This window comes from Peromyscus maniculatus, chromosome 22 (assembly GCF_049852395.1).
Source record: "Peromyscus maniculatus bairdii isolate BWxNUB_F1_BW_parent chromosome 22, HU_Pman_BW_mat_3.1, whole genome shotgun sequence".
NCBI classification, from domain to species: domain Eukaryota; kingdom Metazoa; phylum Chordata; class Mammalia; order Rodentia; family Cricetidae; genus Peromyscus; species Peromyscus maniculatus.
Genome location: NC_134873.1, coordinates 5,724,496 through 5,737,285, shown reverse-complemented (window position 1 = coordinate 5,737,285; position 12,790 = coordinate 5,724,496). Strand labels below are relative to the sequence as shown.

At 39.3% G+C, this 12,790-nt stretch overlaps 1 protein-coding gene and 1 pseudogene across 5 annotated transcripts in view; one reads left to right on the top strand and one right to left on the bottom strand.

Moving 5' to 3' along the window:
* LOC102928206 (uncharacterized) overlaps positions 1 to 12,080 on the top strand; it is a 34,178-nt gene extending 22,098 nt beyond the window's left edge. For 4 of the 5 annotated variants that reach the window (XM_076558720.1, XM_076558723.1, XM_076558722.1 and 1 more), the window contains 3 exons: positions 9,184 to 9,310; positions 9,517 to 9,577; positions 10,127 to 12,080. In XM_076558720.1, the coding sequence (XP_076414835.1) occupies positions 9,184 to 9,310; positions 9,517 to 9,577; positions 10,127 to 11,720 (1,782 nt within the window). In that variant the 3' untranslated portion in view covers positions 11,721 to 12,080. Of the gene's footprint in view, positions 1 to 9,182; positions 9,311 to 9,516; positions 9,578 to 10,126 lie in introns of those variants that run through there. The other variant, XM_076558724.1, reaches the window with a different exon arrangement.
* Positions 1,240 to 2,175, bottom strand: LOC102927908 (nucleophosmin pseudogene; annotated as a pseudogene).
* Positions 12,081 to 12,790: the final 710 nt, after the last annotated feature.

The window sequence follows — 12,790 nt, the reverse complement described above, 5'->3', positions numbered from 1 at the left end:
GATTTTTGAGATATCTGGAAATTGTATGACTGGTGCAGAAGTCAGAACTATTTTTTAAAGCTTTAAATGCTTTTTCTTTCATCTCAGTCCAGATTAGTGGCTCAGAGCCCACCTTTGTGCTGGTGTATAGATGCTGTGCCGTTCCCACAAATGCTGATATCCAAAGGCAGCAATATCCAGCTCCGAGGGACTCTTGAACCTGTTTCTTGGTCTTTTGTGTTAGGTTCATAAGTATGTCCTGAATCCTTCTGTAAGGCGGGCTCCTTTTGCCTTCCCCACATAGTAGCCAAGATAGGTAGGCTTCTACAATGCTAGGCTTTCTTTTGTAGCCCAAGCTCTGAAAATATTGCAGCAGTCCCTCAGTGGCCCTTTCATAGTCTGTTTTCTCAGGAAAACTCCTAAGGAAAAGTAGGCACTCTGCTTTTAGTGTCTTTAACACCTGGGGTAACCTGGTCAAGTTATGCTGCCCACTATAACCTCTCACAGGGTCTTTCCCCTTAAAAGCAAAGATGGGTTGACTCACTTCTGCCAACGGGAGGCTGAGGAATACATCTTTCAGGTCCAAGACAGCATACACCTGTTTCTCTAGAGGAACCAGTCTCATGAGAATCAGAGGTCCCAGGTTTCTTTATAGGTAGGAAAGGCATATTCCAGGGTAACTGGCAGAGTACCAGGATGCTTGACTCTCCAAGCCAGGCAATATGAACTTCAATTTCCCCCTTTGTTTCCAGGGTCATTGGGTAATGTGTATCTCTTGATTGGATGTAGAACTTTAAACTAGGAAAGATTTTTTTCTTTCTTTCTTTTTTTACTTTATTAAAATAGTGAGTTTATTTCACATGTATATTTGTCTCCCTACCATTTCCACATCTGACCACCACTATTACTATGTCCTATCATAACATTCCATACATACTTAAAACCAAGTAAAAGGTGGAGTTCCATCCTTGAAAACTAAACAGACATTTTTTTTTTTTTTTTTCGAGACAGGGTTTCTCTATGTAGCTTTGCGCCTTTCCTGGAACTCACTTGGTAGCCCAGGCTGGCCTCGAACTCACAGAGATCCACCTGGCTCTGCCTCCCAAGTGCTGGGATTAAAGGCGTGCGCCACCACCGCCCGGCTCTAAACAGACATTTTAGACAACACATTCTTGGCAATGGAACCTGGACAACATTTATCAAACACAGTAGGGAAAGTTCTTACTTTGCATTTTCAAAAGGACAGCCAGATATATCAACTGTTACAGAAGTTAAGTAAGACGGAATTATTTCAAACTGTTTAAACCATTTTCTTAAAGAGACTTCCTCCACTGCCAGAGATCTTGAATAGCATCCTAGTCGGTCATCCGGAAGCAATTCTTCACATAATTAATGAATTTGGCTTCTACTTTGGGAAGAGAACCACCTTTTTCTATACTTGCTTGCATTTTTGCTTTAATGATTTCTACAGAACTAGGTCTTTTTGGTGTTTTAGGAGTTTTTTTCCCGTTTTTTTTTTGAAAGACTCTTGACCCTTTGATCTTGGTGTTGATAGTTTTAAGTCTTTTCCATTTTGGTTTGATTTTTGTGCATTTTGGCTGGGGTATCTCGTACAGATTTCTTCACTGGAACTTTTTCTTTCACTTCCTCATCATCAAAATCATCATCATTATCATCTTCATCATCTTTGTCGTCATCCTCATCATCCTCATCAAGTTTTACTTTTTTCTGGGGAACCTTATTACCACTTCCAGGAGCAGATTGTTTTCCAGACATACTTAAGAGTTTCACATCCTCTTGATCTTCATCTTCTGACTCTGCATCTTCCTCTACAGCTACTAGGTGCTGTCCACTACTGTGCACAGGCCTTGAACCACACTTCAACAGTAAGACCACAGGTGGTGTAATTTCAAAGTCCCCAAGAGAAACTGTTGGTTGTACAGACATTTTCAAAGTTGCCAGTGTCACTTTAATTGGACTGCCTTCGTAGTTCATTGCTTCTGCCTCTACAATATGTAATTCGTCTTTGGCCCCTGCCCCTAAACTAACCGTTCTTAGTGATAACTGGTGCTCATTCTCATCATTATCCACCTTAAAGTGATAATCCTTGTCAGCTTTTAGTTCACAACCGAAAAGATAGTTCTGAGGCCTGAGAGGGCTCATCTCATGTCCATGTCCATCGAGTCTTCCATGAGGTGGAGGCGTGCACTTCGGTGTGAGAGAAGTCGGATGGAGGAAGCTGTCTGCTGCTCCTCAGAACAGACACACAGGATGGAATCACGCCAGGGTGGAAATGTTTTTTCTGAAAGAGGGTAAGATGCCAAAATTTTGCTGGGTATCTGTAAGTCTAATTGTGTCCCATTATCAGAGAAGGTGAAGGTGGCTTTCAGTTTATACAATACGTCTCATCCCAATCAGTTTTCTGTAGTTGAAACACCACTGGCAACTTTTGAAATACTTCCAGCAACTGGGACCTACTTATACCTTTAAATTATTTTAAACCTTTGTAACATTTTTTTCTAATACTCTGGCTTACTGGGTGACAAAGGAACTCTCCTTAGCAGCCATCTTTAATCTTTCTAAAATGTACTTAGTGAAGTTGCTTAACATTTCCTTGGTCAGTGTTGGGGAGGAGGGAGTACTTATTCTTTCTGGTTGTGTTGCTTGGCAACAGTTCTCTTGCCTAGTACAGGGCCAGTGATTTTGCTTTTTTCAGAGATGGTAGGTTTTATAGATCACTGCTTTTGGTTTGCACCAGGAGAACATGTCTCCTTTCCTGGGACTGCTTACAAAGTGAAGGGAATACTCACTTGGGGAGGGAACTATTTGTTCCCAACCTGTGTACATTCATTTCACTTAGATGGCTGGGGAGGTGGGGTCTGAACTAGAGGCCCGGACCTCTCCACCTCCACACTGGAACCAACACTGAATGTGAGCAGGAGTCAAGCAACAATGTAGATGTAACCAACCATCTTATTAAATAAGAAACACAGAACCAATGCAAAGAAAAAAGCCAAGAGGTCAGAGCTAAGAGCTAAAACTTTACCCTTCCTCCTGCGGTGGTCCTACCCTTCCGAAAGAGAGCTACTTCCTGTGTTAAAGGCTTTATAAAGACTTTCTGTTCTGCCTTCTCATTGGTTTTAAACCCAACCACATGACCGCCTCGTCACTGCCTGTCTGTACAGACCTCCAGGTCTTCTATGGTTGGTATTGAGATTAAAGGCATGTGTCTCCAAAGCTGGCTGTATCCCTGAACACATAGAAATCTACCTAGCTCTGCCTACCAAGTGCTGGGATTAAAGGCGTGCACCACCACTGCCCAGCTTTCCTATGGCTTGCTAATAGCTCTGACCCCTGGGCAACTTTATTTATTAACATACAAATAACATTTTAGTACAAAATAAAGTATCACCATATTTCCCCTTTTCTATTTTAATAAAAAGAAAAAAAGAAAAAGCTTATAACTAACATAAGAAAAACTATATACAAAAGTACAATAGCTATATACAATATATACAAGTAATAAATACCTAAACAATGTCTAGTCCATTTGTATTTGACAAATTCAGAGAAAATAATTCCATTATTTATCCTATTTTGGTAAGTCCAAAATGTATCTAATTCACTTTCTATCCTAATTAATCTTCAACTATAACTAACTAATCTTCAACTCCCTCAGAGACCCAAGAAGGAAATAATATTAGCTAACAAAAATAAAAACAGCAAGTATATGCAAGCAACTTCCAAAAAATTGTGAGTTGACAGAAACAGCCAGCTGCCTGGACAGTCATCTGAGGTTTCTCCACAGTGTTGGGGCATCATCTTCAACCTATAGGCTTAGCGTATTTGACAGACCCATTTGTGAAGTAGGATGTACACAAGGTCAACAGTTCAACCTCACATTGGATGAGAGCAGTCCATGTACCAGAAACACCTGAATTCCACTAGTGTCCTGTCATGATTCAGGATTTTAAATTCTGGAAATTGTTGATGTTTTTTTAATTCAGCTGTCTATTCTTGGGTATGTGTGTATGTGGCTTCATTTCAGCACAACAAAACAAGCAAGTGCTTCTCCTATAGTAGGAGAGATGCAGGTGTTTGGTTTTGTTTTGTTTTTTTTTTTTTCCTGCTCTGGGTGCCCTCGCAGAGCCAAAGGGGTTCAGGTCCTCAACAGGAGGGAGCACATGTCTTTAACCTGGTGGAGGAGAGTTTCACACCCGAGAAGGATACTGGCCAATACAGGGAAACAAAACTGACATACATATAGAGATACATAGTCAGAGAGGCAGACATACAAGTAAAACAACCAGGGTGTCCATCACATATCCATACCTACACAGACAAAGGGATCCAGTGATGTGTGCCATGGTTGCTGGCACTGTATCAGTATCCATGTTTGACCTCTGGTATGTGTCTAAACAGAAGGCACCTCAACCAGACTTAATCTCCAGAGGTGACAGAACAGGCAAGTTTCTGGTTTGTTTCCTTTTGAGGGCTGGTGTCAGATCCCTCCGAAGCATTGGGAAGTACTTAATCAAAAGGAGCACTGGTGTGGTTTAACTAGAAATAGCCCCCATAGACTGAATTTCAATGCTTGACCCATAGGGAGTGGCACTATTAGGAGATGTGGCCTTGTTGGAATAGATGTGGCTTTGTTGGAGGAAGTGAGTCACTGAAGGTAGGCTTTGACAGCTGTGTGTCTCAGCTTCCTGCAGCCAGTTCTCCAGCACTAAGCTCGACACCATGCTTTTTGCCATGATGATAATGGACGAAACCTCTAAATTGTAAGCCAGCTGCAATTTACTGTTTTCCTTTATAAGAGTTGCTGTGGTCATGATGTCTCTTCACAACAGTAGAATCCTAACTAAGACACCAGGGGACCTGACTGTCTCAGGTTATGTACCCTGTAGTAGCCCCTTGACTGTTGCACGTCCCCTCTCTCCAAGGGGTTCTGAGAACTCTTGGTATTCTGAGGTCTGATCTTGGGAACTCAATGGGATCTCCAAATGTGGGTATTCACCAGAGAAGACTGCTCAGACATGGATTTAAGCCAATGGAATGTCTTTATTAGGATCCCAGTGTAGCCCCATCCCTGTTTAAGGATGAGCTTTTAAGCACAGAAAACATGTTCTTGTTTGATTTACTTCAATTAATGGGAACAGTTAGCCAGAAGTGGAACTACAGGAACTAAACAGCAAGGTTAGTACATTTAGAGACTTTCCTGTAACTGTGGACTTCTGTGGATTAGACCTCTGTTTTTAGTTTTGGCAGGTGGTGCTGGACATGTGCTGAGTTTTACAGCCTGAATGACACTTCCATCATGGAGTCCATTGTGCTAAGGTTTGGGGCCTTTTTACAGTGCTGAGATGAAGGTATATTCATTTGTGTTTGGGTGAAGTATCCTGTAAATATAACTTAGGTCCATTTGGTTTATGATGTCTGGTAACTTCAGTATTTCTGTTTAGCTTTTGTCTGGATGGCCTGTCCATGGTTGAGAGTAGGATATCGAGATCTCCCATTATCAGTGTGTGAGGGTCAATATTCAATGTAACCTGCAGTAGTGTTTCTTTTACAAGTGTTTGGGGAATAGATATTAGAAATTGAAAAGTCATCATTTTGGATTTTTCCTTTAATGAGTTTGTAGCGTCCTCCATCGCTTTTTGATTCATTTTGGTTTGAAGAGCCTCACATGCATTTTATATGCTTATGGGCATATTGGATGAGCAATGAGGTCGCATTTTCCCCCTGTGGATTATGGGTCAAACCCAAACACTTCACACATGATAAGCAAATAATCTGCCACTGAGTCATCTTTTACACAGAATTTCTGAGCTAGTCTTAGTGACTCCCAGTTGTAATCCCAGCACTTGGAAATCCAAAGCAGAAGGATCACCACTAGCTTGAGGCCAGACCAGAAAATAGAATGAGACCATCCTCCAAAAACACAAAAGTTTTGTCATTGTAGGATCAAGATCTCACCAGGACATATGCTGTGCACATTGTACAGTGTATCCTTGAGAAATAAAATACAAAGTTTTCCTAGGCCAATGGGAGACCAAGTGGTGATGCCTGTTACATGGTTAGTCTTGGCATTGACTAGAGTTAAAAGATTTTAAAATGAATCTGTAACTTTTACTTTACTTTTGCACTTTGTGGGAGCCCACAGAGGTTTCCTCGTGAGATCTGAGCCTGCTTTACACAGCAGAGCTGTATAAGGAGATGGGTTGGCCATGTGTGTGGTTACCAGGTGTTTGGAAGGGTCTGCACTTGGCTGTGCTAGGGGAAGGTCTTTTGCTCCACCCCTTGGCATTCCTTTAAAAAGCCCTTTAGAAGAGACAGAGGGGCCGGTGGATCAGGATCCAGGCCCTCCCATGGCTATCCTGTGTTTCTATCTGTCTCTCTCTCCCCTCTATACTTCTATCTAAGTCTCTTATCCCTCACTCCTCAAGAGTACCCTTGGCAAAAAAGTGGGGGGGGGTCCCCCACAGTCCTTTTTCAAGAAGTTGCCATATATCTCTGTATTATACTTTGATTTAATTAGTACATTGAATTAACAGAGCATGAGGGCTCACCCCTGTCATTCTAGTATTTTGGAGGCAGATGCAGGAAGTTCAAGATTATCCTGGCCCAAAGAGTGAGTTCTAGGCCAGCCAGAGCTACAAAGAGATCCTTTGTCAAAAAGGCCACAAAAATAGAGATGTGTGTAAATATAGGAGGGAGACCATCTGTGAATTAGAATTCAATGAAATAGTGCTGGTGAGGTGGCTCAGTATGAAAAGTGCTTGATATGTGAGCCGAATGACCTGAAATTGTTCCCAGGAACCCTTCGTGGAAGGAGAAAGCGACTCCTGGACTTTGTCCTTTGATCTTCAGCCTCTCACTATGGCATTCTTGTGCCTGCCCTGACACACATATCATACAAATGCATCACATAATACTAGATTTTTAATTGTCTAGATAGGAAAAGAGAATAAACTTTGGCCTTGGATTACACTTAAATTTGTGATGGGATTAAAATGTCCCATCAACTTATGTATAGTTTTAAACAGGTAAGTCTTACAATGAAAATGAAGTGTTTTATGTGGCACTATTTCTCTATTTTTCCTAGAGCTCCTTTTAATCAATTGGGACTTTAATGTGTCACCTTAGATAGACTTTTGTTTTGTTTTTCTTTTTTTGAGATAGGATCTTTTGGGACAAAAACTGGCCTTGAAGTTCTAATTCTCTCTCTTGTTTCCACTTCCCAGTTGATGAGATCATGGGTGTCAGGTCTCCATGCCTACCTGAAAAAGACCTTACACTAAAAGATTAATTTTAGGGAGACTCTATTTTGCAGACTTCAGTCTTTAGCCTAAACCTCAATTTTTTATTTTCAGAGCCATACATAATTATATAGGGATGTGATAGGTGTAACTTGACAAGCAAGGACTATTCATTTGATCTTATGGGTTCTTGCTTGTGGACAGTAAATTCCTGTTTTCTTTAGATATTGCTTGGGTATTCTAGAAGTCCACTTAAACAAGGTAAATATGTCATCTGCTAGTAATAACAGTCAGAAACTGAAGCCACATTGTGTATAAACCGTGTCTAGGGGCTGGAAAGATGGCTCAGTGGAAAGTATGCCTGTGAAATTTGTAGAAGATAGTTTAGTTCCCACACCCAGGTTGACACTTCTGTCAGCTATGAATGATGTTGATAGCTGTTCCAGCTTTATGGCCTTTCATAACTCTCTAGTCACTTGCATCCTACATGCTTTCCTTTCTCCTGGGACATTCTTTTTGTGTTTTTGTTTCTTTTTTTGTTTGTTTGTTTGTTTTGTTTTGTTTTTTTTTTTTTCGAGACAGGGTTTCTCTGTGTAGCTTTGTGCCTTTCCTGGGACTCACTTGGTAGCCCAGGCTGGCCTCGAACTCACAGAGATCCGCCTGGCTCTGCCTCCCGAGTGCTGGGATTAAAGGCGTGCGCCACCACCGCCCGGCTGTGTTTTTGTTTCTTAAGGCGGGGTGTCATATAGCCCAGGCTGCCTTCAAATTTCCTATGTCCCCAAGAATGACCTTCAGTTTCTGATCCTGCTTCCTCCACCTCTCAAGTGCTGTGATGACAGCCATCCCAATCCTTATTCCCTTCATGGAATAGGAATTGAACTAAGGGATTCATGCATGCTAGGCAAGAATGCTACCAACTGAGGTACACCTTCAGTTACTTTATTCTTTTTGTTTTATTAGGATAATAATTTTGCTATGTATGAATATTTACCAACTTACATGCCTGTGTACAATGTGTATGCCTCGTACCCATGGATACCAGAAAGAGCCAGATCCCCTATGCTGTAATTACAGGTGGTTGTGAGTGGCTATCACTTGTCCTCCTAGTATTTTCTGAAGTTAGAACAGAGCATTAGATTCTCTTTACCTAATTATAGGAAGAGTTGATAATCTCTAGTGAGCGCTTAGAACTGAGCTAGGACCTCTTCAAAAGCAACAGGTGATCATATCTGTTGACACATCTTTACTCTATAACTTTTATTATTTTTTTAGGATCAGCATTTACTTTACTAATGTTTATTGAGAACTCTGATTCAACAGTCAGTAACTCACTAAAAATGCATACCTTCTTAGGAATTATTAGCCTTACAGTTTACAAGGGGTCACTCCAGTTTATGATTGACAAGTACAGAATTGGAATGAGTGTTTTAACTGTATGGAGAAATTTCAAGTGAGCCATGAGTGCTTTCTATTTGTTTGTTTGAGACAGATCTCACTGTGTACCTTTGGCTGTACTGGAAATCTACACAGACAGACTCAATTCGAAATCACAGAATATCACCTATCTTTGCATCCTGAGTGTTGGGATTAAAGGTGGCAACTACCACACCCGTATTGTCTATTCTGTTTTGAAGTTAATAATTCCGATAACATTTTGCTGATATGTACTAGATAGTGTTATTCTGTTTGCATGTCCGTCTGTATATTATTAGTCTTCTCTTACAATGCCCTATTCTGTTTTGTGGGTACATAAATGGAAGGCGTGATTCTCTTTTTCTGCTTTTTTAAAAAATGTGTTGGTGACTGTATTTGTTATTTTATGACCCATGTGATAGAATATATCAAGCACAATGAATTATGTAAATATATTGTCAATGAAGTATACATTTGCAATGCAGCCAGTCTCAACATTTCTATTATGTGCATATATGGGATCCTTTAGGATGCAGTGACCTATGAGGATGTGCATGTGAACTTCACTCATGAAGAGTGGGCTTTGCTAGATCCTTCCCAGAAGAGTCTGTACAAAGATGTGATGCTGGAAACCTACTGGAACCTCACTTCTATAGGTAAGAATGTGAGGTTTTTGTCACTTTTTAACTTAAAGGGATAAGACTTTCTTGGAGATTGTTGCTGTTCTGTGATTTTAAATGTGAAAGAGGAAGGATCTAGTGACTAAAGCAGGCATTGTTCAAAGATTCACAAAAGATAGTAATTTCAGTTGTGTCTAATTTCCAGTAATATATCACATACATTTTCTGGTACTATATTTTAGGTTACAAATGGGAAGACCACAATTTTGAAGAAAATTGTCAAAGTTCTAGAAGACATGGAAGGTAATTTTCATGTGCAAGCTGATACATATGTATCTTGGAAGAAATGTTAATGTACCCTGAACCTCTAAAGAAAAGCAGCAATGTAAAAGCACAGCTGTGTGATGTTTATTAAATTCTCACAACACCATTCACTCCAATGTCAGGTAGCCGATCACTGTTTACAAAGCATTCCTTTAAGGACAAGACAAGGAAACAATGCCACAACAAATGTCACAAATTTAATCATAGCCATATGAGAGGCATGCTGTAGAATTGTACATCCAATTATTGCCATGCCTTTCAATCATCATACAAGATATACCTGTTGATAAGGGGATTAGATTATGTCCAAGACCTTTTTAAGCTAAGCTTCCACATTAAAGCTAGTGTTCTTTATATACTTGTAGTGAGTGACTTAGCATAGTTTAGTGAGAGGAGCACTTTATGAGAGACAAGGAGTTTATTATGGTGTAGAAACCTAAATCCATATACCACATCTCTGAGGCACAAAATGTTAGACTATATGAATGTAATGTGAAAATCTTTTATTTGTTGTTCTTCCTTTAATAGGCATATCAATTGTCCCTCTGGATACAAGCCATGTGAGCATGAGGAATATGGAAAGAACCAATATACCTCTGTTTCTCCTGAAACAATTAGAAAATATGTTATAGTCACTACTATGAGAAAACATGATGACTGTGATACAAGTTTATACTCTCACATTGGAGAAAACCCATATGAGTACAAGCAATATGGAAATTCATCTGTCTGTACTGGTTCATTTTGCACATATAGTTTGACTCACAGTATAAGAAAATGTTATGCATGCAATCAGTGTGGTAAAAACCTGAATTCTTCCAATTATTTTCAAAGACATGAAAAAATTCATTTCGGAAGAGGAAGTGATAAATGTGAGCTTCGTAATGAGAATTTTAGCCATCACAGATATCTTCAAACACACAAAACAACCAATAATGAAGAGAATACCTACGAATGTAAACAACATGATAAAACCATTAGATATGATTCCTCTTTAAAATTACAACAAATAACTCATTTGGAAGGAAAACCCTATGAATATGAGCAAAGTGATAAAGTATCTGCATGTCATAGTCTTTATCAAGTACATAGAACTCATCACAGAGAAAAAAAGTATGAATATCAGCAATGTGATAAAGCCTTTTTAAGTCCCTGTTATCTTCAAATATATAAAAGAATTCATACTGGAGAGAAGGCTTATGAATGTAATCAATGTGGTAAAGCCTTTGTACAGAAGAGTAATCTTCACAGGCATGAACGAAGTCATACTGGAGTAAAACGCTATGAATGTATTCCATGTGGTAAAGCCTTTGCACACAAGTATAAGCTTCTCATTCATGAAAGAATTCATACTGGAGAGAAACCCTATGAATGTAATCAATGTGGTAAAGCCTTTGCAGAGAAGTGTAACCTTCGAAGTCATGAAAGAAGTCATACTGGAGAGAAACCCTATGAATGTAACCAATGTGGCAAAGCCTTTGCACAGAAGAGTTCTCTTCACAGTCATGAAAGAATTCATTCTGGAGAGAAACCCTATGAATGTAGTCAATGTGGTAAAGCCTTTGCACAGAAGAGTAATCTTCTCATTCATGAAAGAATTCATACTGGAGAAAAACCCTATGAATGTAAACAGTGTGGTAAAACCTTTGCACAGAAGAGTAATCTTCTTAGTCATGAAAGAAGTCATACTGGAAAGAAACCCTATGAATATAATCAAAGTGCTACATTCTTTGCACAGAAGAATCTTCTCATTAATGAAAGAAATCATACAAGAGAGAAACCCTATGAATGTAATCAATGTGGTAAAGCCTTTGCAAGGAAAAGTCATCTTCTCAGTCATGAAAGAATTCATACTGGGGAGAAACCCTATGTATGTAATCAGTGTGGTAAAGCCTTTGCACATAATAGTCATCTTCACAGTCATGAAAGAATTCATACTGGAGAGAAACCCTATGGATGTAATCAGTGTGATAAAGCATTTTCACGTAAAAGTCATCTTCGAAGGCATGAAAGATGTCACACTAGAGAGAAACCCTATGGATATAATCAGTATGGTAGAGACTTTGCATTTAACAGTCACCTTCAAATAAAAGAAAACTCATACTGGAGACAGACCCTATGAATGTAATCAATGTGGTAAAGACTGCACAGAACAGTCATCTTCACAGTCCTGATAGAAATCATAATTTAAAAAAAAAAACCTATGAATATAATTAATGTGGTAAAGTCTTTGCACATTGCAGTATCCGTTCAAATCATGAATAAATTCCCTGTGGAAATCCTCATGAACTAATAAATGAGATCAAGTCTTGTAGTCCACATACTTTTTCCCCATTGAGTTACCTCACTGGTGCTTGAGTAAGGTTAGTAGAGACATTTCATAATTAAAATATTGTCTCTTTTTTAAATTGTAAACATGTTTTATTCCAGGAATAGAGAAACACATACTAATATGAATAATAAAAAGTATTTGCAAATGAAACTGATATATACTGTCATCACATTAGTTTTGGATCATGGTACTTGATTCTAAGGACTAAATACTTTTTCTCATATTCTCAGCAACACAAATGAATGGCAGAAAATTTTGTCAGTGAGGAAATGTGATTCCTACTAATCCTGACTACCTGATATTGAGTTCCAGGATGGCCCTAGTTAGGTAGAGAGATCCTTTATCAAAAAATCAAAACCAGGATCTGGAAAGATGGTTGCATTTCTATAGGACCTGGGTTCAATTGTCAGCACCCACATAGAAGCTTACAACTGTCTTTTTATCTAGTTCTAGGGGATCCAACATACTCATACATACATGAAGGCAAAACATCTTTTCATGTAAAAACAAAGTAATCCTTTTTAAAAGTATATATCACATTGTGAAACTTTCCCTAGTATAATGTGGACTCATTTCTACTTTGCTAAGTCATTGTTGGGGTCATTCCCATCAAGAGAATTGTGTTAACAATTAAGCAGTGTGCAGAGTCCATTCATAAAGGAATTGAAATCTATTCAGTCATTCACTGAACAAGTAGCAGGGACTCTCATCACCTGCAAATGATGGAAGGCAGAAGGAGTGAATGGGCATCTTCATTTTCTGCAGTATAATGACATCTTTGTGAGCTGGAGAGTTGACTCAGCAGCACTGTTGCTGTTGTGCATCCAAGTTTGGTTCCTAGCACCTACATCAGGTGGCTC